The 23,249-nt window shown below is 20.9% G+C and overlaps 5 protein-coding genes across 6 annotated transcripts; 4 read left to right on the top strand and 1 right to left on the bottom strand.

Annotated features, from left to right (window-relative positions):
• Positions 1 to 13,455: 13,455 nt before the first annotated feature.
• On the top strand, positions 13,456 to 14,657 carry LOC128961587 (serine/threonine-protein kinase STK11-like). The gene is made up of 3 exons (XM_054307841.1): positions 13,456 to 14,072; positions 14,153 to 14,462; positions 14,541 to 14,657. Exons 1-3 carry the CDS (start codon positions 13,456 to 13,458, stop codon positions 14,655 to 14,657), a joined length of 1,044 nt encoding a protein of 347 aa, XP_054163816.1.
• Positions 14,658 to 15,354: 697 nt separating this feature from the next.
• Positions 15,355 to 16,579, bottom strand: LOC128960986 (eukaryotic translation initiation factor 1A, Y-chromosomal-like). The gene is made up of 5 exons (XM_054307175.1): positions 16,397 to 16,579; positions 16,254 to 16,337; positions 15,998 to 16,101; positions 15,676 to 15,903; positions 15,355 to 15,608 (listed from the first exon to the last, which is right to left on the bottom strand). The coding sequence occupies exons 1-5, from the start codon at positions 16,410 to 16,412 to the stop codon at positions 15,603 to 15,605; spliced, it is 438 nt and encodes a 145-aa protein (XP_054163150.1). The 5' UTR covers positions 16,413 to 16,579; the 3' UTR covers positions 15,355 to 15,602.
• A 227-nt stretch (positions 16,580 to 16,806) lies between these two features.
• Positions 16,807 to 17,730, top strand: LOC128960988 (mitochondrial pyruvate carrier 2-like). Of its 2 annotated transcripts, XM_054307178.1 has the most exons (4): positions 16,807 to 16,895; positions 17,056 to 17,204; positions 17,403 to 17,469; positions 17,540 to 17,730. In XM_054307178.1, the coding sequence occupies exons 2-4, from the start codon at positions 17,079 to 17,081 to the stop codon at positions 17,692 to 17,694; spliced, it is 348 nt and encodes a 115-aa protein (XP_054163153.1). In that variant the 5' UTR covers positions 16,807 to 16,895; positions 17,056 to 17,078; the 3' UTR covers positions 17,695 to 17,730. The 2 variants fall into 2 exon arrangements, with proteins under 2 accessions (XP_054163153.1, XP_054163152.1); XM_054307177.1 differs by lacking the exon at positions 16,807 to 16,895 and having other exon boundaries at positions 16,971 to 17,204.
• Positions 17,731 to 18,336: 606 nt separating this feature from the next.
• On the top strand, positions 18,337 to 18,835 carry LOC128960987 (kunitz-type serine protease inhibitor textilinin-3-like). The gene is made up of 2 exons (XM_054307176.1): positions 18,337 to 18,394; positions 18,459 to 18,835. The coding sequence occupies exons 1-2, from the start codon at positions 18,352 to 18,354 to the stop codon at positions 18,833 to 18,835; spliced, it is 420 nt and encodes a 139-aa protein (XP_054163151.1). The 5' UTR covers positions 18,337 to 18,351.
• Positions 18,836 to 22,308: 3,473 nt separating this feature from the next.
• Positions 22,309 to 22,809, top strand: LOC128961586 (uncharacterized). The gene is made up of 2 exons (XM_054307839.1): positions 22,309 to 22,561; positions 22,628 to 22,809. Exons 1-2 carry the CDS (start codon positions 22,309 to 22,311, stop codon positions 22,807 to 22,809), a joined length of 435 nt encoding a protein of 144 aa, XP_054163814.1.
• The last annotated feature ends 440 nt before the right edge of the window (positions 22,810 to 23,249 follow it).

The raw sequence follows: 23,249 nt of genomic DNA, 5'->3' as shown, positions 1-23,249 counted from the left end.
ATTGACAATATAAAAAATATTAATTTGTAAATATCTTGCTTAAGCCAGAAACATATTATAACAATATTTATAATAATATAGTTTAAAATCAAGTTATAACCAGATATTATATCTATATAACTATATATATAAATAAAAAATATTTAGTTTATTGATTGTGTAGTTAAATTTATAGTTATGTTTAATGACAATGTAAACTAGTCTCATATGTACAGTCTGTACAATATATATTATATAATCTATTACAGTATAAGTTTAACATGACATTTGTGATTATAACAAAAATAATTTTGGCTTTTATTGCCTAACAAATATAGTAGTCTATAAACATTTGTATCAATTTTTGTTATTTTCTTAAATCATTTATTTGAATTAAGATGTTTTCGGAAATAAGAAATATAAAAATCCAAGAAAATTAAGTGTCCATTAAATGATCATTTGCTGCACTTAATCTTAATTAATATATAAGTTTACTGTATTATCATTTAAAAATATGTCTGTATATTATTATATAATAATAACTAATATATAATTGTTATTTAATGCTAAATGTTAATGAAAATCAATCAAAATGTTATGCTATTATTAACTACAGTATGTTGTCATAAGACATGTCTCTCTCAATCTATGAATATATCGATCATTAGTTGTGTTTATTGATGTAATCCAGGGATAGCTTCTATAGTATTATTATTAATAGATTTATTTTGAAGGCAATGTTACTAATTTTGAAATTAAAATATAATTAAAATAAAGTCATACTGTGTTTAATCTATTTTAGATAATCGTTTCAATGTCTAATTTCAATAATTAAATAAGTATTAATTAACTGTCCTAATGTTTGCATTTATATACATGTAAACAACTGATAAATTAATATAATTTACTAATAATAATACAAACTTATTAAGTCTTGAATAGAAATAGTATTATACAACATATGCTGTTCTCATATAAAACAATATTCTATGCAATTGAAGGATATTTATAACCAAAATCTGTGTTTATAAAAATAAAATAAAAATATTGTTTTTAACAAATAAATATCAAACTTGTGTGACTTCCCCTTTTAATTTAATTGCTTATTTCAAGGCTTAATTTTTTTATATCATTGATATATAGATTCTAAATAGTTATGCTAAAACTGAAAATAATTTTGCAATAAATTAAATTATTATTTATAACAATAATTGATAATTAAGAATAGTAAATTTTATGCAATCCTATTAATTTCTAAAAATAGTCAAATCAAACAATAATCATGGACTAAACACATAATTAAATTAATTATAAACATAATTATTATGCAACTACAGTATAAAAAAGTAGTTACTATAAAATTGTTTTTATTTTCTATATAGATATAAAGTTTATTATAAACACATTTAATAGTTACTACGTTAATAATAGTTACTGTATTATTATTATTATTATCTAACGTTTTGAATTTTGTGATAAATCATTATAAACAAAATCTAGTGAAAATTGTTGAGACAATAAAAAATATTAATTTGCTTTCTGTTTATTGATCTTAATCTCTAAATTAAACATTAAATTTTGTTAATAAAGTTTTATGAACTTATAATAATACTGTTAAATTGTTATTTATTTATTTATTTTCAGCCCTAACATTGTTAGCAGTTTCTTCAATTAAAATTTTCATATCATTCATCATTTTTGATAATATTGATGTTACTAATAATGCATTATAATTAATAACTTAATGTAAATTAATTTAAAATAAAGGTTAATTTATCACTAAGTATAGTAAATAGTAATTAGTTGTTATAAAAATTAGACGTACAATGAATATACAAATGCTTATACTATTGATATTTATACTATTTATTGAAAAATCATTTATGTCACTAACAAAATCACTAATAAAAATATCTAGAATTGTAAATATTTGTTTTCATTTTAACACAATAATGTTATATACTGTATATTCAATATTATTCCTATACTTATATATTATTTAATATAGTAAATTATGTGTGTAATGCTAATTTAATTAGCCTAATTTAAAATAAAAGAAAAACAATGTTAATAATTATCACTTTCAAAAAAAAAGTTTTTGATTAATATAAGTTTAATCTTTATATTTTATATAACTTATAAAAATTTATTATTATCAAATTAATCATAAAATATTATAAATGGCTGAATCTAGTATAAAAGTTATAGCCAATTAAAACGTTTTATAAAATTTACATTAGACTAGAAGCTCCCATTTGAGTTGTGAAAATAAACTTTTATGAAAATTTTATGCTCCGTCAGGTGCTGACCCTGGCGAATTTATCGTAAACTAAAAGCCATTTACTATATATAAGCTATGTATATACTATACAGTATATTAACAGTAATGCTGGTATACTGTATAGTATATCTAATGTATAGGTAGTCTATTTGTACAGTATATATGTATGCGTTGTGGAGCAATATTTAGTACGTACTAAAACATTCAGTACGTACTAAAATGTATGCTACATAACCAATGCATATACTGTACAGTATATCAATAGTATGGATAGTCTGTTTGATTGATTGACTGATTGTATAGTATTGTATGTATATGTGTTGTGAAAAACAATGGATATCAATGTTGTTATGTCGTTAAAAATAATTAAATAATCTTAAATTTTGTTTATTATATATACCGTTAGTTAGTTATAATTTAGTTTATTAAATATGTATTCAAATAAATGTGATTTTGATCGTAAGTATTTTTTTTAATTTTTAAATATATATATATATATATATATATATATATAAATAACCGAAACAACTAATATTTTATTTTTAAATTAGATGTCAATATTTTGACACATATTGCAAATCAACAGAAAAATGGTCACAAAAATATGTATGAAACCGATACTCAAGAGTCCATGGAAGTGACTAACGATAACTAACAGAGAGGCGTTGATTTAAATATATCTGAAGACATATCAACTGAAGACAGTTATCATCAGCCAATAGTACCGTCAGTTGATCAACAAAACATGTCCTCAACTCAATCTAATTTGATACCAGTGAGTGAAGTACAACAACAGTTGAGTGAGACATCAATTGGTTTGCAAAATGCAATGCTAAACTATCTGAATATTAGACACAATCAAACAATTGATTCTTCCAAACTATGCGATTATTCAAACATTTTGTTTAAGTGTTTTGAAGAAGTGTCAGAAAATTTTGAAAATCAAAATAGTCATGAATTTCAAATATCAATGAAAAACACTTTCAATACATGTGCTCAAAATATTATTCAATCGTCATCTAATTGTCTTAAAATTAACAAAATTATCGATAACTCAGTACTCAATGAGTTAGAAAAAGAGTTGGAAGACTTTGAAACCAATTTGAATGAAGATTTTCTAATATTTGATGATTTTGTTGAAATGTTTTCAACTAATTTATTGAATTCAATAGTTATTATCGAATCATCAGCTGTTGGCCTATCAAATACTGATCAAAACTATTTAAGACAACTGAGTCGAGTGTTTAATGATTTGTGTCCATACAAAGTACTTATTAATAAATTGAAGTCATTATCTGCCGAAGACTCAAACAATAGGATTAAGATTTTTTATAAGAATTTATTTATATCCAACTCTCACTACAATTATAACAATTTGTTTGTTAATATGGTATTAAATCTTGAGGACACTTCACAGCTGTGTGTCATCAAAGTCAAGACAAACTTTAGCAGTTTGATTGACTTTACTAATGAAATTTCTAATTACGGCTTAAATTTATCATTAATTGATACCATGAATGATATTATTTTTGATACTCAATATCAAAACAATTTGTATTTAAAGTTAACAACTAATATCTTACATAACTTGAAGTCTCATCTCATAACTAAACCTATTGTCAAAGTAAACAAACAAAAGAATTTTATTATGTTATCAAATAATTGCATTAAAAAGAAATTATTAAATTCAAGAGTCATATTAATTGTTGACATTAATAGTTTGCAAATTATGTCTGTTATAATTAATTTCGGCCGATAATATTAAAAACAAATTGTATACTAAAATGTATGCTACATAAGCAATGCATATACAGTACAGTATATATATAGTATAGATAGTCTATTAGTACAGTATGTATATATATGTTGTGGAGAGCAATGGATTGCAATATTTAGTACGAACTAAAACATTCAGTACGTACTAAAATGTATGGTACTTTTTAAAAATACATAACTATGCTGTTAGTTAGTTAGAAAAAAGTTTATATAATACTTTCTAATATAATTATAATTGATAATAATTTAATTTTAATTATTCTACTTGTATTAGACTAAAATAATAAAATATATTATAATTTAATAATTATTAATCGTTTATAATTAAACTTTTATTTAAAAAAAATTTTAATTTAATATGTAAATTTTTTTTTATAAGATTTAACTAAATATTAATTATACCATATAAGACGATTCAAAAATAATATAACTAAATAAAATTTTAAATGTCAAATTTTATATTCATAATTATTTTTATTTAATTCTTAATTTAAATTTGTCATATTTAGTATATAACATTGATATACTTAAATATAATATGTAATAAACTTTATTTTGTTACAGTTTCTGTTAATTTTTAACTTAATTAAAAATACTATGTATATTTTATTTAAAGAAATAAATAAAATGTGTTATTTATAATATAATTACTAGTAGTTTTGTTGTTAATTGCACTAAAATTTGCTATTAAACAAAATAATAATTTTAACCAATTTAAATATAAAAAGACAGTAGAAATATATAGTTAGATTTATAAATTAAATAAATTAATTTATTAAATATTTTACACTTACAAAAATACGTTTTAAAGGAATAACAAATTAATATTTACATATTTAAATAGATATATTTTATGATTTAATTAAATTAAACATAATTTTTATTATCATTTGTATCTTATTTCTGCTAATTATATATAATAATTAAATGTATAATATTTATAAATATTAAATAATATTTATTATTTTAAAAATTTATAACATTATTAATATAATATCTAATGTAATTGATTAATTTTTTCTAAAAGTTTTTATTTYATTTGTTTTGTTAACAAATAAATGCTTAACAAATTTTGTATAATAATTATATTGTATAATTAAATATATAATGTTTAATTAATGTTTACTTGTTATTACTCATTTTTTGATATTATAAAAGTTAGATATACATTTCTATAAAATGTTTTATATAATTGATAACATTGTTTTCAATTTAATCAATAATAAAATATGTATATTACTTTAGTAAAATAAATAGACAATTAAATAATGCTAATTATTTTTTATCATTTATAATACTAGTATCAAAATGAATAATATATAAAATAATTTCCTAAGTACTTGATTATAAATTTTAAAATCTATTTAAATTTTAAATAATACAAAAAAAATAATCATTTCTTTTAATTTAATATTTGAAAACTGAAATATTTTATGTAATGAATAATTTTTAACATTTAAAAAATTATATCTAAAATGTAATTTATATTTTTGGTATACAAATTTATTTGACTATATGTTTTGATTTATGAATTTAATTATGTATTTTTTAAAGTTACAAAAATAATTTTTATTTCTATTTTGTTATAAATTATTATTTGAAAAAACTTTAATTGAATTAATGCTATAATAAAATAATGAGTCATAAAAAACAACTAAGTTTTCATATAGGGTTCAGTTGAGCAAATTTTTAATACATTTATGCAGTAAAATGTTTTAGAATTTTTATACTTTATATATATTACATTTTGGACATAGTTTTCATATTAATACTCAATAGTTTGATTTAAATTGTATATTAATATAAATAAAATAAATAAAAATAAAATAAAAACATTTAAAACAATAATACTAATAAATGGCAAAATAAAATAAAAAAAAGTTAATAATTCTATTTAAAAACCATTTGAAAATACTGAGAATGATTGTATAATAAAAATAAAATCATCCTAAAAATTTTATAACAACATTTATTGTTAATCAAAATAATCTACAATAGTAATTTTGTTATATTCATTATATTGAATTTCTAAATAATATTTTATAACTCTCTATTAACAATATACATGAATTATAGGGTCAGTTTTAAATCTAATTTTTTTTGTAGTATTTTGTATTTTTTGATTGCATCGATTAAAGTTTAGATTAGTTTCTCTTTTGAAAGCAGATTTTTGAATTTAAAATATTAATTTAATCTATTATATTGTTTTCAAAACTAAATGAATAAAAAGTAGTAATTAAATAATTTTAATATACATATATAATAATTAGATAGATATAATGTTTTATTATAATTAGTTAATTATTAAACCTTTTTACAATAAAAAAATAAATTATACTTAAAAAATAACTAAAAAACTCGTTAAAATAAAAGAAATAATATTAGTTAATTATATAAACTATAATTCTACTTTGTTAGTATAACAAATTTAATTAATTTAATTGTAAATAAATTTTTAATATTAGATTTGTATTTAGTAAATAAAAAAATTTCAGTAATCTTATATTCTATATTGTATGATATAAATTTTAATATATCATAACTAACTTTAATGCATACCAAATGTTTTATATAATTAATTATTCATTTAAATGTTACATTTTCATTATAGGGTCAATTTTGATTAAAAAATAGTAGATATTGCTTTGTATTTATAATAATTAGTCTACATTATTTAAATTGTATTTGTAACACATATATTATAATCAAATAATTGAATAAAGAAAATCATTAAAATAAGCTATGACTCATAAAAATTAGTAAATATATATGCATTTAGTTGAGTGAATAATAAAGTTTAATTGATATGAAATATTATATTAATATAGTGTAGTTTATTTTTATATATTCATACATACTTATTAAATTTATTTATATATTTATTTATAGTTAGTTATTTTATTAAAAAATTGGTATACATAAAAATAAATCCACATAACTGACATTTAATGTTTAGAAAAAATTATATATGTAATACAATAATTTATTAATATCATAAAATAATATTATATCATAAAAATACAAATCATATTTTTATTATAATTTTTAAAAAACGATCTATACTCAATCTAAATAAAATTAAAAAATAAAACAATTAAAAATGATTTATATATAAATTAGAAAATTAGTTTGTTTATTTATATGTATTTTCACTTATTTTTTTTGTTTAAAGGTTATAAATTTGATATATTATTTAAAAATAGTTTTTATAATTATTTAGATTTATATGAATTGTATTATAGTTTTTACATTTGTAATTTTATTTTATAAACAATTTAATACAATATATATTTTAACTTTTAACTTTTAATTCTGTTTTGATTAAAAAAGTAACTAATTTCTAGTATTTTGAAACAAATTATTTTTAGTTATATAATTTAAATTAAACAATAATTTAAGTATTCATTACAGTTTTCAGTATTAATTTATCATATATGTTTAAAATAAAGTTAAATATGTATTTTATATAAGTTGAAACAGAATTAATTATTAAAAAAATTTACATTGATATAATATAGTCAATGTTAGTTAAAGTAATATTATAATATACAATTTATATATCTAATTTGTATATTATTTTGTTTGTTATTTTTATTAAAAAATCAAATTATTTGGTATAATAATATTTATTGAACAGATAAATAATTTTGATTGTATAATAAAAATATAGTAATCCTAAAAATGTTATAACATTTATTGTTAAACTAAATAAGTAATTTAATTATATTCATTTTATTGAATGTTTAAATAATATTATATAACACTATCAATAAATATACATGAATTATAAGGTCTGTTTTGTATTTAAATTTTGTATTTTTGTTAGCATTGATTAAAGTTGTGTTATACATGTTTAATTATATATAATTTTTTCCTTTAGACCATTTTTAGTATTATAATAATAATTAGTTATAATTTTTAATTTTATTTAGTTAATTTTTAGCATTAAATAATATTAGTAATTTTATTGAAATTGTTTTTAATATTGTAAAAAATTTAAAATAATTATTTAATATAAAACCTGAATTTAGTAAATAATTAATTTATATATTTATAATTTAATATTTATTTAAATTTATGTTATTTCTCATTGATATTGTATGATATAAATTTTAATGAATCATAACTAAATTTAATGCATAAAAATGTTTATGTATTTAATTATTCAATTTAATGTTACTTTTTATTATAGGGTCAATTTTTATTTAAAAAAGTAGCCGTATTAAAATATAGTAGATATGGCATTGCATTAATAATGATTATTGATCAACACTTTTATTGTATTTGTTTCACATATATTATAATCTAATAATAGGCAAATTTTATTTAAAAACTAAAATATAAAAGGAAAAGCATTAAAATAAACTATTAATCATAAAAATAATTTAATACATATGCATTTAGTGTACAATAAAGTTTAATTGATATTAGATATTTTGTGTTCATTTTTATAATTTATTTAATTAAACTTTATTTAAAAAATATTTGTAGAATTATTTTTTATAAAAAAATCATATATGTAATGAAATAATTCTCTACATTTAAATCTATACAACATAAATAGCTAGTTATAGAAATAATAAATCATAATCAACTTAAAAAGCATTTAACACAAGAAAAATTATAAAATTTAAATAGATATAAATATTTATTTATATATATATGTGTGAATTACAAAAATTTTAATTTAAAGTTTATAAAATGTTTTAAAGATTTCAAATAATTTTTGATTAATTAATAATTAAATATTTAAATGAATATAAAAATTAATTAATTTATTATTGTTAATAAAATATTCAAATATACAAATCAATACATAATCATTAACTAATATATATAATAATATTTAAATATACATTGAAATGTTTTAATTAAGTTTTAATAAAAAAATTGTCATAAAATAAACTATTATAAAGTAAATATTATAAACTTATAAATACACACATTATTATTTATAATGAATTATAATCAAAACATTTATCTAAACAAAACAAAAACATTTAAAAAATTATAATCAATACATAACAATTATTTATTGCAAACATAAAGTTAACAAAATAAATATTAACTAAAATATTTATTTTATTTTAATAATAATTTTTTTATTTTGATGCAAAAATAATTCATTTAATAATCCTATTTATACAAAAAGTAACAAATATAAGATACAGATTAAAATATATTATAATTATTTTACCATATAAATTTCTGAGTAATGCATATTGTTTATTTTTATAAAAAATTGTAAAAAATAATGTTTATTTAAGATACAAATATTAATATAGTATTGTTTTAAAAATGTATTTTATGATATTTATTTTATTGCATAAAAATTCATAAATATTTTTTTACACATTATTTTATATATATTTGTAAATTTTAATGATTTTAATTATAATACAACTTGTAACACATATATGAACATAAAATTTTATTTATTTATTTGAAAAATTATAAATTTTATTTTTTATTAAATTAAAAAACTGTAACAAAATAAAAAGTATATTAGTATTAAATTTTAACTAACGTATATCAATGAAAAAATATTTAAATATTATATAATTTGTATATTAAGATAATTGTTTTTTAACTAAATTTAAGATAAAAAAATACTAAAATTAAAGTAATAGTTTATTTATATATACTCTATTACAATTATACTGTGCTTATGAGTAATGTGAGTCATGTAATTATAATTGAAATGCCATAAAAGTAAATAATTTATAATAGAAATATAATATATTGGTTTTAATTTAATTTCTAAAATGATAGATAAAAGTGATGATAATTATCAAAGTCAGTGCTCTAAAATTAAACTCTACTGAAACAGAAACCAAAAACTGATTTGATATCCAATACAAAAAAAATTGTAAACATTTTTGTTGATTTTGATTTATCGGATATAGGATTTAATACAAAATCAGTTAATACATCATTTAAGTCATATCAACTGATCTCAAGTTCTAAGAATTACTTGCCTTTAAATTTACTATCAATGTCGTCTATTGTTTTCAGATATTAATCTCTCAGATTTAGGAATTTATGGCAAACCAAATACCAATCAAACAGACACTAAAGTTTTGACAACTAACGAAACTAATAAGAAAACAACACAATTTTCAAGTGATTTTTCGGAGACATTTTTTCTGATCATATTGCCAAAGAAAATGCTGACCAAAAAACAAATGATTCGACAATGATTTCAACATTTTATCAAAAGAAATGGCATTAGACGACGAGTTATTTAACGATAATATTTAAACTAACTATAAATTTGATTGATTTGAAATCGCTTAGAGAAAATATAACTAATAAGTAGATAAATCCGATAAAATTAAATATTAAAATTTATGTATTAAAATTAAAAAGTGTTAAGAAAAATTAATTCATTTAATTATATAATATTACATTTAATTAATTAATATGAAATTTTTTGTTTAAATTTAATTTCATTGTTAAACAAAAATACAACAATAAAATACGATTAATATATCATTTAATTATTTTATTTGAGTACTTTAAGTTATATAATAATTAGTTTATTAACTATCAATTAAAATCATATTTGATTCTATTGTAATATAGATACCGTATTTTTCTAACTAACTAACAGTATAGTTATGTATTTAAATAATGTACCATACATTTTAGTACGTACTAAACATTTCAGTACGTACTAAATATTTTAGTAGGTACTAAATTATACTCTATTTTAAGAGACATTTCAGTACGTACTAAAATGTTTAGTACGTACTAAATATTATACTGCATTAGCCATTCATATACAACATTCTGATTTATTTTTGACTACACTAATGCCACCTGGATAAGGCACATGGGAGCATCTATTAGAATGCAATAATATATTTATAATATAAAAAATAAATTTATACATATGTTATCAAACGACTTTATTATTATCATATCATGTATTTAATATTGTGATAAATTTTTATATCATATATAACTTTATGATAATAATATCATATTATTAATTGTTGATGTTTTTGCTAATATACTATTTACTCTTACATCAAAAAAGCACATATATTAATATTATACATTATAACATTGTAGGGTACATTAGATATTGTACAGGTATATAATTTTAATATAATTAAATAAATTTAATAGTGTATATAAATTATTGCTTAAATTATTTTTGTTATAATTACCTGAATAATGGATGGTATGTAACAAAATATTGATAATAAAGGCGACAAATAGTGCAGTAATTATTAATGATCTCTTTCTTTGTGTCCATAATTGGCAAAAATGATAAAGTAATCGATAGACTATATAAACGCCAATAATTAGTGTTAACAATGAAAAAATGATTCTCAGAGCTGGACATCGATTTAATTGTTCATCGATTACATAATTTTTGATAAAAGTTTCATTCATATAAATAGCCATTAATTTTGTATAAAATATTTCTTAAAATTGTATAAAATTAAAACATAAATTAATTATAAAAACTATTAATAAACATATTTATACTATTATTAATAAAATATTTTTCTCAGTTTTAATAACAATTGTAGTACTAATAATACTGTATCTATTATGTATAGAAATAAAAGTTTAGTATTGTTTTTAATGATAAGACTTTGAAAATACATAACTACTAAAACTTAAATTTTTGCGATAAAGACATGTTTCCAATGATTTATATCATAGTACTGTACAGTATATTGTATTTGTAGTAAAAATGATTCATCGATTTAATAAATTTCTTATACAATGAAAAGACATTTTTGAAATAATTAAAGATTTGTTTAGCAATATTTTAAACTTATCTATAATTTATCAATTAAACAATGTTGACAACTATAAAAAAAAATAATTTATATCAATTATATCGATTGGCATATAAATTGATAAATTTTCATTTATTTAAATCACATTAATTTTAAAAAGACTTTAAATATAAATATGTTTTATATATTATTTGATTTATCTGAATAATTAATATAACATTATTTTATTAATTAAATAAAATATATACAAAATTTTGAATTATTAAACTAACAAATACTACTGTATTATATAACTACTGTATAATAGTTTAACAATAGAATACAATAAAATTCTGTACTGATATCTACAGTATAGCTAAAGTGTTATCATATTATATTGTCTACAATTTTTACATTTAATCTTAATATAAATGATTAATTATATTCAAACTAAATGATTTTATATCAAACTAATACAGTATATGATGATAAAATATTTTTTTATTTTTGCACTTTACAGACAACTTCATAGACTAATAGTTAGTTATTGACTAATAAAGTCTATTTTTGTTGGTTTCCAAGAACCACGAACTGAGAATCAGATTAAGGCTGTATTGTTTGATCCGACGGTGAGCCCAGATTCGGAACTCTAGCATCAATGCTGTTGCCCAACACAAGAGTATCAACTGAACGATTGTGGACAACACTCGCAAGTCGTTCGCTAGCTTTGATTGATTTGGATCAATCATAAGAACCAATTGGCGCCACTCAGCAACGCTCATATGGGTTGAACCTTTGGACACACCTTTGACGACTACCGTTATGGCCAGTAATAGAAATCTGAGTATATATGCCGACACAAACACCATTAGACCGATATATGAAGTGTAGATAGCGGCCACCGCACCGATCACATGAACCACCGATACTAGGAATATGAGAACTACTAAAAGTTCGTGACTGAGACCTTCGGCACCAAAAAGTATGCGAACATATGTACAGACTTCACGACATTCACCGGTTGTCATCAACTGTCTGATGCCTTGAACACCAAACACTACTAAAGTGATGGCAATTGTTGAGGCAATCGATGAAAACAATAAAACATTCAATTTTGATGGCATTTCTGATTTATGTGTGTCTTACAAATGTTTCGATATTTTCTAATCAATTTTAAATCTAATTTAAATGATTGCTTTAAAAGTGTTTATAATTTGCTGAGAATTTTGAGATTTTAATATTTGTACTATTAATATGTTTGTTAAGTTATTATAGTTAATACAATTTATTAATTTATAGTTATATATTTATATCAAAATTTAAATATTCTCGTGAAATCATTTTCATAAAGTTTTAATCATTTATTTTATGGCATAAGTTAATGTATGATACATTCATTTTCAATTGTTTGAGTTAATTTGTTTATACAGTATTATTATATAAAATATATTATTGATAATATTTGAACAATTTATAAATTCATTGTAAACCAAAATTTTGAACAATAAAATGACAGACAATAATAGTTTATTAAATGATAATAACAATACAGATGATGATAATAATAAAAGTAATAATAATAATGAAGATATTACTAATGATAGACAAATTCAAATAAATGCAAATAAGATATCAGTTAATGATCTGAAAAATAAAAACAGTGATAAAATAATAGATGAAATGACAGATATTATAATCATGAATACAGACGTGAAGACAGTTAAGTATAAAGAATACGATGATTACATCAAAGGAGAAGTTTTAGGCGAAGGAACCTTCGCTAAGGTTCGCGAGTTTGTCCACAAACTAACAATCAAGAGATGTGCGGCAAAAATCTTCAAACGCGATCGCATGTCTTATCTTAAAAAATATAAACACAATATCTATGATAATATCAACAATGAGATCAAATTAGTCTATAAATTGAATCACAAAAATATCATTAAATTCTATGATGTTTTGGAAACAAATAAAAAAATCTATATATTTATGGAGTATTGTGTGGGACCTCTCAGTGATATAATACAGTCGGCATTTCCCAATGGACTTCCCAAATGGCAGTGTCATCACTACTTTTGTCAACTCATTGATGGGCTTAAGTATCTGCATAGTAGAGGTGTATATCATCGCGATATCAAAGATGATAACCTTATGGTTGATAATTCACATATCATAAAAATTGCCGACTTTGGAGTCAGTTATTTAACCGATCTGTTCGCTCCCAATGATATGATTAAAGGATATGAGGGAACACTTGATTTTATGGCTCCTGAGGTCGACACACAAGTTCTTTATAGGTATTGTATAATATTATAGCTTTTACTGTATATTAAAAAACATGTAATTAAACAAAATTTGTTTTTATTATTTAAAATAGTGGTTCCAAAGCTGACATCTGGTCTGCGGGTGTTTTATTGTTTAAAATGATTACCGGAACCCTTCCTGAAACGCCAATATCAGAAATATTACCCAAATATCCATTTATTATCACTGAAGACAAACCATTGCGACACTTATTTGAAGATATTTTTCAAAAAGATTTTAAAAGTCGGATATCTATTCGAGACATTAAACACCATCAATGGATTCGTCTGAAACAACAAACTGATGATAAGTCGCGGATAGAAATTCCATCAAAAACTATAAGCGATATCTATAGAGGTATAACATTATTGGAGAGATTGCGGGTTAAGTATGAATTAAATGTTAAAAACGAAGAAAACAAATGTATTAATCAAATAAAATATGAATCAACCGTTAATCAGAAAGATCTCAAAGTTAGGACCGATAGAGTCAAAGAAAAAAGACAAACACCGGAAGGTCGGGTCTCACCATTGAGACGATTATTACGGTATGGTTTATGGGACACAAACGGTCATTAATTAACATCATTTATAGCATAACTGTTTATAAATACATTTATTATTATTAATACTTCTAAATTTAATAAATATTAATTATGGTTAATTTAATTAAAATAAAATAAACTATCAGTAAACTAAATTTATCATTTTAAATAAATATTATGCAAATGTTTTAATTTATAAATATAGTAAAAATCTACCGGTAATAAGTATTGCTAACTTATCGTAAATATTTCACAAATTGTATTTACTATAACAATGTCATCAAACAGTCAGTCAGTTGTGGATCAGTTGCAGACATTTTTTAAACATTTTAAAAATTTTATTAATTAAATAATAAGATATGAGTTTCAATGAAGTATTGATTAACATATTACTTACAAGTTAATGTTAACAAATTATTTTTTACCAAAAATAACACAATTTAAATAAATAGTTTTTAAAAAAGAAAATATAGAAATACGATATGAAATAAAAATTCGTATTATATTATAAATAGAAAATAAACTAATATTATTATTAATTGATTAAAAATCCTAAATATATTTTTTTTAAAAAGTTCTGTAAATTTACCGGTAATCAAACTATAAAAATAGCAACAATTACTAAATTAAATATTACAAATTAATACAATAAACATTACAGAACTTTATAATAGCTGGTAATTATAATCCAATCCAAAAAAATCTCAAATTATAAATATTATAATAATATGGTATTCAGCGTGTATTCAGCAATTTGAGATATCGATAATTATATTTAATAAACTCAATTAAATAATCATAAATTAAATTATGCAATAAAATAAAACAAATGTTATATAACAGTATATTAAATATTCAATTAATTTGATTATAAAAAATCGAAAATTTCATCCAAAAAAGCTGTAGTAAACCAATATTGTATTATTGTATGAATGAGTCAATTGTTTTATTTATTAATCGCATATAAAATTGATGTCAATTATATCTATTAAATATAAACAATACTCAATCAATATCTGATAATTAAATAATTTTATCACACAATTACTTACATCGTCTATCTCTTCATCTCCCGATCCTTCGACAAAATCAATGTCGACGTCATCTTCTTCTTCTTCACCGAAAGTGACCGTATCGTTGATTTTGGCCGTTTCGGGCAATTCTCCGTATGACTTAAGATTGCGGGCCTCATCGGGATTATACTTCAATATGACATCAGCTTTGGCGTCCTGATAATCACGAAGACCCACAAGAATTATGTCTCCCTGATTGATCCAAACCTGTTAACAAATAAAAACATTTAATAAATCTATTGATATGTTTGTCCACATATTCATCATTATATGCCAACTAATTGTCAAATAAAATACAAACCTTTTTCCTAAGTTTGCCTCTGATATGACACAAACGTTTAATACCATCAAAACAGAGGGCTTCCAGTCTGCCGTTGCCTAACATTTTGATCACTTGTGCGTACTCTGCGGTTACAAACATCCAAGACTTAATTAATCGATAGTATTGAGTCAAATAAGAGAATATATGACAACAAAACAATAATCTTAACTTAAACTCAAGTCTATAAACAACTAAAATGATGAGACAATTCATGTCCATCAGTGGTAATACAAACCCTGTCCGTCCTCTTTGAAGACCAGTTCTCTCTTTTCCGTTTCGTTCTCATTCTTACCGCGCCTTCGATTCTTTCCTCCCTTTCCTGTCAAACAATAAGATAATCGTTAGTATAAATCAAGTCATTATCACTACAATTGATACCCTTATTCTTCGGCATAATTCAGACGAAACGATGAATTAATTAAATGTCAAATTAGTTAACAATTAATGCAATGAATTGACGGCAAAAAAATTGCGTTCAATTGTGTGCTAAACGTGTGGACACTGTTTGACACAAACATGTCATCCAATACTTGACTCTATATTTGTCCACAAAATAGTATATCATTTTAAGTAAAGTATTGTTACATTTTCATTGTTTCATTGCATTCATATTTCAATATATATTTCTAATCATAAAAGGATACAAATATTAGCTAAAAAAATAGTCTTTTTAAATATTTGTAAAATTTGAGTATTAATACAAACTTACAATTATTTACGTGACGTTATTTATGTACAAAGTTTTTGATGAGTTTTGTGGTAAAAATTGAACCAAAATTTATATACAATTAAAGCTCACTATAGTGTTGATACAAATTCATTGCAAAATCAATTGATTTGTAATGAAATCTAATTAATGGATAATTTGAGACAATTTGTATGTAATATAAAAAACTATAAAAAACTATAAATGTTGTCAAATATGTTAGAAATAAATAAATAACATATTGTTTAACACTTATTAAGTGTCACTGTATTGACTATATTATCAAATCATATAATCATTTGGTTATTGTTTTGATTTAACATTTACTTAGAGACCAACTGTTTGGTGACAATAATGTCAGTCATATACCGAAGTTTGGTGACGGCTTGCGACCGCTTTGTCCCGACGGCAATGCGACCACTTTGGGAACATCCGGCCGGACCTAAAACTATCTTTTTCTGGGCGCCGGCCATGAAATGGGTTTGTATTTAGTGGCCATCGATCTGTTGTCTTATGAAATGGCAATTTAAATGAGATTATGAAATAGTCGGGTCAGAGGTCGGGTTAGGTTAGGTCAGGGCCTATGTTATTCTGGATTAGATTTGTCAGCATATGATTTGATCCGATACTTTGATTGACCTTCAAATGTGATGATTGAATGTATTGTTTGTATTGTAGGGTCTCGTCATTGCCAGCATTTCAGACATTCAACGACCCGTCGATAAATTGTCGGCCACTCAGACATGTAATATATTTTAATAATTACAACAATTTATATAACAATAATTATAACCCAAGTATTGTTGCCAATGTAGCGGCACTGGCGGCCACAGGTCTGATATGGTCGCGGTATTCACTGGTGATAACGCCTAAGAATTGGGCACTTTTCTCGGTCAACGTATTTGTGGCGATAACTAATTGTTACCAATTGTCTCGTATTTATAATTATAACCGAAAAATAAAACAATAACTATAAAAAAAAGTTATTCATTATTATTATCGGTAATACCTTTTTTTATCTCATTTTATTTTACGGTATAATTGAATGAATTTGTCTAAAATTGGTTTAATATTATTCAAGGAATTATTTTTTCTGAATTTTAGTCATTTATTTAATTTTAACGTAATTTAAAATAAGTCAAAATTGTATTATCGGTAATAAAATTAGGTTAAAATTATAATTGTTGTACCGGTAGTTTTATTTTTTATAATTACCGTACTCTAGTTTGTACTCATATATATTTTTATTTGATAAATAGACCGGTATTTTTAGTCAATTAACTAATTAATTTTTTTTATTAACATTCACCGATAAAAAATTTCTCAGTGATGTTAAAGTATAATTATAAATGAATCTAATTATTTATTGTATATACAGTATATATTTTTATATATAATCTCAAAATCTGTTTAATCAATTATTGTTAGTATGTTTTGTTTTGTTTAAATAAAATATTATAAAATAATTAAATTAATATTATAATATAAAAATATAAAATAATATATAGATTTAATTGTTAAATTATGATAAATTGATTGATAATATAAAAATAGTAAAATGCCATCTGTTTCTTACAATATATAATTCAAAATTAATTAGATTTTATATTTAATTATTGTCTGCAAAATGGATAATATGTCTGTTCTTTTATTTACAATTTTACTAAATAGTAAGTATTTAAAAAATTATATAAAATATATAACAGTTAATTAAATTATGAATTAAATTGATAGTATGTACTGTGAGTTTGACAATTCAACAAATGTGTGAATTAGTTCCCGATACGGGATGCGGGAATCTTGATATTATACGTATTTATTATAATCCCATTTTACAACAATGTCTACCATTTTCGTGGTCGGGTTCCGGTGGAAATGCCAATCGATTTGTTTCCATAAAAAGTTGTTATGAGATCTGCCATCCGGCAGATCCCGGCATTAGGCGTATCACTGCCACTGGAATTCGTCCATATTTTGTATCGCGAAAACCACCGAAATATTGCAACGGAAAGATACCAGAAATACCTGAATTAGGCGTTCCTATTATGACATTATCTACTAAATCCCAAACCACAACTACCCCATCAAATGAAAAATTATCCGCCGGATAGTGAAAATGAAGTTTAAGAGAATGTGCAAATGTTTTTTGAATTTTAACAAATTATTTTTTTTAAATTATTAAATGAACAATATTATTATAATGTAAATTAATAATAAGTAATTATTTAGTTTAAAATAATACCAATATAATAATTAATATAGTATATTATACTATACAGTATCTTCTGTACATAACTACTTTATTACATAATTATTTATTTATTTTTAAAATTACAGATATTATATAAGTTATATTAATATATAAATTAAACATTAGTTACTAATTTATGTTACTAAAACATGTTATGACTAATTTCATTATAAACATATACTTTAGACTACACTATAAGTTTACTGAATAGCCTATACTGTTTACTTAAATATTAATTTAATATGCAAATAAAAATTAACAAATATTTTTCATTATTAATATCAATTACACATACAATTGATTTTTATGAACATTTTCTCAATTTGTTAACGTCATTATCAAAGGTTTTTGTCTACACAAATGGTTAGCCAATGAATTGGTTGTATTCTTGTAGTGAACCGGGATTATGGACACACATGTAGTTAATGGGATTATTATTATTATTATTATTAGTTGTTTTCATAACCAAAAACTTAATCGTCTACACGAATAATAAATTTGCAAAATTTTGATACATTTTCAATCAAATTATTTGAATTAATTTACACACATTCGTATTATATGTTTTTTATATACATAAGAATATTATGTTCAAAATAAACTAACTTTATTAAAATTTATATTTGATTTATTTTTATTGTAAATAATATATTTAAAAATATTAATAATATACTAATTATAGAAAGCATTAACACCTGGTTCGGACAATCTCCTCAATTAATACTGTATTTAATACCATTAAAGCCTTAATTAATCTCAGAATTGTATTTCAAATGTCATATCAAACGTTATTGAAATTAACAAATATATCAAAATATAAAAACAGTATTAAACTAAAATAAATTACATTATGCTCTTATATAAGTTGTAACTATATATAAAGTTATAACTAAACAATACAAATTTGGGGAATTCTCGATTATTATTTAAAGTAATTGTTAAATTATTAAAATTGTTATATCTAATTTTTCTAATTTTAGATAATTAGTGAAAAATCACATAACTGACAATTAAAGCTAAATTTCCTCAATATTAATATGAAAAATAGAAATTAATGCAAAATAAACATAAGTTAACACTAAGCAAATAATTAAAAAACTATGAAGTTAACAACTATGACTTAATTTTACAAAATCACATAAAATTAATACTGAATTATTAAATATATATATATATATATATATATATTGTTTATTAATTATAAACTAACTTTTTAAATAATTATTTAAAGTATCTCCAAAATAAGTTTTAGTTAGTAAAACCCTAAAAATTATATTGTATAGTTATAAATTCATCTAATAATTACCGAAATAACTATATTTGTTGGTCAATCATAACAAAGAAGTATTTATTTTGACAATTATTTTCTACTAAAATGGTATAAAATTACTTAACTCCCGGATTTGTCTAAAAATATGTTAATCTGAAACTTTTATAATAAATTAAATTTTATACATTATATTGAATTAGTTATATTTATATAATTAATTAATTGAATATTTATTAATAGTACAATTGTTTATAAAATTGCAAATAATTATATTACAGACTGTTTTTAATATTTTTTAGTATCAAATGTATCATTTTCTTGTTATACAATATTATAAGAGCTGTGTCTTACTTGTGATTATAAATTAATTAAATATTACAAATTTATAGTATAATCACAAATAAAACAAAATTATATAATGATATATTTGACAATAAATAATGCTAAAAACATTTAAAATAAATTATATTTTTGTAAATGACCCTAACATAGATCATTTTATAGTCACCGATTTTGCTAAATTTATATCACTTATAATACACGATAAATTAGAAATACTCTAAAAAAATTATTTTATAAAGTAATGGGAAAAAAGTTATTTTAAAAAATAAAATTGTATTTATTTAGGTATAACTCATCTATGTTAGGGTCCTTTACAAATGAAATTTTAAAAATAATGGTTACAGTTATTTACAATTATATTCAATTGCAAGTTTTTATTGACAGTTAGTTAACAATAAGTATTTTGATCACATTTATAGAAAGACATACAAAGAGAGTTTTCGGCCGGATTTAATTAATTATATCTTTTAAATTACATTTTCAAATATAAAGTATTATACATCAATTGAAAGCTTATTTAGTCAACATTATTATTATAAGAAATAATTTCTTTTAAAAATACTTTAGAATTTTTAGAACAATTTGTTTATTTATTTTTTGCTTCGTTCAATATAAACTATGTTAAACAGTAATTAAAAACAATTGTGTTTCCATAATTATTATTAGAAAAAATACCAAATAATAACAAGTTATATATTTATTAATTGTAATAATATTTCATGAAAATTATATGTTAATCATAACCCCAAAAAAATCCCGTATTTATAACATTTTAATTCGTGATTTTTTTAAACGTCAAAAAGTATCGGGTCTTTCTGACCATACTCTGGACATATAATATTTATAAAAATAGTAATACAATTAATAAATTTATAACTAATTTTCATAAAATGTTTATAGTTGGTATTTTTTTATAATAATAATTATGGACACAATTGTTTTTAATTATTGTTTAACATAGCTCATATTGACCAAAGTTACAAAAAAATAAACAAATTTGTTCTAAAAATTATAAAGTATTTTTAAATAAATTATTTTTTATTATAGTAATGTTGACTAAATAAGCTTTCAATTGATGTATAATATTTTATATTTGAAAATGTAATTTAAAAGATATAATTAATTAAAGCCAATCAAAAACTCTTTTTTGTATTTCTGTTAAATAAATATAATATTAAATAAAAATGCAAATTATTTTACTATTTTTTATTATAATTAATGTTTTGTCTAAAAGTTAGATAAATATATTTAAAAAATTGATCTGTATTTGTGTATATGTCTGTAATCTTATGCCTACACACATCATAAAGGTTGTCACACACAGCTATAATTAGGAAGTAAAGTACCCAATGTATGGATCATATAATATACTCAACTATAAGTAATTAAAATTATATATTAATAATATGGATATTATTGTATTATTATTAACTCAAAAACCGATAAATATATGCTCAGATTCTTGAGTTAATTGAATCCTAAAAATACTATATAAAGGCTATGATTTTATTCATAAGTTTTATGCAAATAATACTTTTCTCTTAAAGTTTATTTGTTTAGTTTGCCATTCAATAAAACTTTTTTGATTATTATTTTTCAATAAGCAATTTTCCCATTAAAATAGTTTAAGATGTAAGTATAACTAATTTTGATTAAAAATATTTTCGATTAATATTTTACTTAATTATTAAGATTTAAAAAAGTATAATATGATGAACTATATGAGCATTGGGACAATCATATCATTAGCATTGGTATCCATTTGTATTTGTAAGACAATACAGACTCGAAGTGATGTCAACCAAAACAGCACTTATTATAGAGTGTTCGGCACATTAAGGATGGAAAGACACAATACATTGAGATTATGTGGTCAGGCATTGACTGAAGCCATGACTGCCGCCTGTATGCCTACCTATGGCTATAACAACAAACGATCAAAGATTATACCCCTTAATACAAACCAAATAAATGGTATTTTATTTATTATATTTTTGTTAAAAATATTAATTAATTGAATAATTTTATTTAATTGAACAGAACTGATCCCTACAGAAGACATGCTTTATATAACCGAAAAATTATTTGAAAATTTCATTAATCAGGAGAAGCATCGGTTTACCAGACATGTGAGGTCAGCCCCACAAGAGTGTTGCGCCAATTCATGCACTTACGAGACATTATTGTCATATTGTAATACAACATCTAATACAAGACCCTGAACTATAACTGGCTTTCAATCCGATTAAGTTATGAAAATATATATTTTATAATTTTAGTTTTTTTTTATTTTCTTATATGATTTTAATATTATTATTCATAAATAATATGAAAACAGTTAACAACACTTTAGTATTTCTGAATTTTAAAAAACTAATTAAAATAATAATAATTTATTGTATAATTATCAGCCTATATTAAAAATTAAGTATTTACATAATAAAAAGTTTCAACAATAGCCATAAATCACTATTAAAAATAATGAGTAGACTAATATAATATTTAAAAAATAATTTTATAAAAGTAACATATTGTATAATATTTAATTAATTTTCCTATTTAATGTAAATTAATATACTTTAATAAATGATGTTTATAATTATATTTTATAATTAATTAATAATGAAAACTAATATTATTAATGAAAATATTGATATTTTTA

This window comes from Oppia nitens, unplaced genomic scaffold, assembly GCF_028296485.1.
Source record: "Oppia nitens isolate AA-2021 unplaced genomic scaffold, nextdenovo-longstitch-racon4-pilon3 scaffold5_pilon_pilon_pilon, whole genome shotgun sequence".
Lineage (NCBI taxonomy): Eukaryota > Metazoa > Arthropoda > Arachnida > Sarcoptiformes > Oppiidae > Oppia > Oppia nitens.
This window is presented reverse-complemented; position numbering and strand designations above follow the sequence as displayed.

What these genes read in the sequence shown, in the direction of transcription:
- LOC128960987 (XM_054307176.1), top strand. Translation starts at nt 18,352, where the DNA reads ATGGATAATATGTCTGTTCTTTTATTTACAATTTTACTAAATA. An exon ending in ATTTACAATTTTACTAAATA is followed by an intron (nt 18,395 to 18,458) that starts GTAAGTATTTAA and finishes TTAAATTGATAG; the next exon opens with TATGTACTGTGAGTTTGACA.
- LOC128961586 (XM_054307839.1), top strand. Translation starts at nt 22,309, where the DNA reads ATGAGCATTGGGACAATCATATCATTAGCATTGGTATCCATTTGTATT. An exon ending in TAATACAAACCAAATAAATG is followed by an intron (nt 22,562 to 22,627) that starts GTATTTTATTTA and finishes TTAATTGAACAG; the next exon opens with AACTGATCCCTACAGAAGAC.
- LOC128960988 (XM_054307178.1), top strand. Translation starts at nt 17,079, where the DNA reads ATGTCAGTCATATACCGAAGTTTGGTGACGGCTTGCGACCGCTTTGTC. An exon ending in GGGCGCCGGCCATGAAATGG is followed by an intron (nt 17,205 to 17,402) that starts GTTTGTATTTAG and finishes TTTGTATTGTAG; the next exon opens with GGTCTCGTCATTGCCAGCAT. An exon ending in ATTGTCGGCCACTCAGACAT is followed by an intron (nt 17,470 to 17,539) that starts GTAATATATTTT and finishes TTGCCAATGTAG; the next exon opens with CGGCACTGGCGGCCACAGGT.
- LOC128961587 (XM_054307841.1), top strand. Translation starts at nt 13,456, where the DNA reads ATGACAGATATTATAATCATGAATACAGACGTGAAGACAGTTAAGTAT. An exon ending in GACACACAAGTTCTTTATAG is followed by an intron (nt 14,073 to 14,152) that starts GTATTGTATAAT and finishes TATTTAAAATAG; the next exon opens with TGGTTCCAAAGCTGACATCT. An exon ending in CATTATTGGAGAGATTGCGG is followed by an intron (nt 14,463 to 14,540) that starts GTTAAGTATGAA and finishes ACCGTTAATCAG; the next exon opens with AAAGATCTCAAAGTTAGGAC.
- LOC128960986 (XM_054307175.1), bottom strand. An exon ending in CTTCAAAGAGGACGGACAGG is followed by an intron (nt 16,102 to 16,253) that starts GTTTGTATTACC and finishes TTGTAACCGCAG; the next exon opens with AGTACGCACAAGTGATCAAA. An exon ending in GAGGCAAACTTAGGAAAAAG is followed by an intron (nt 15,904 to 15,997) that starts GTTTGTATTTTA and finishes ATTTGTTAACAG; the next exon opens with GTTTGGATCAATCAGGGAGA.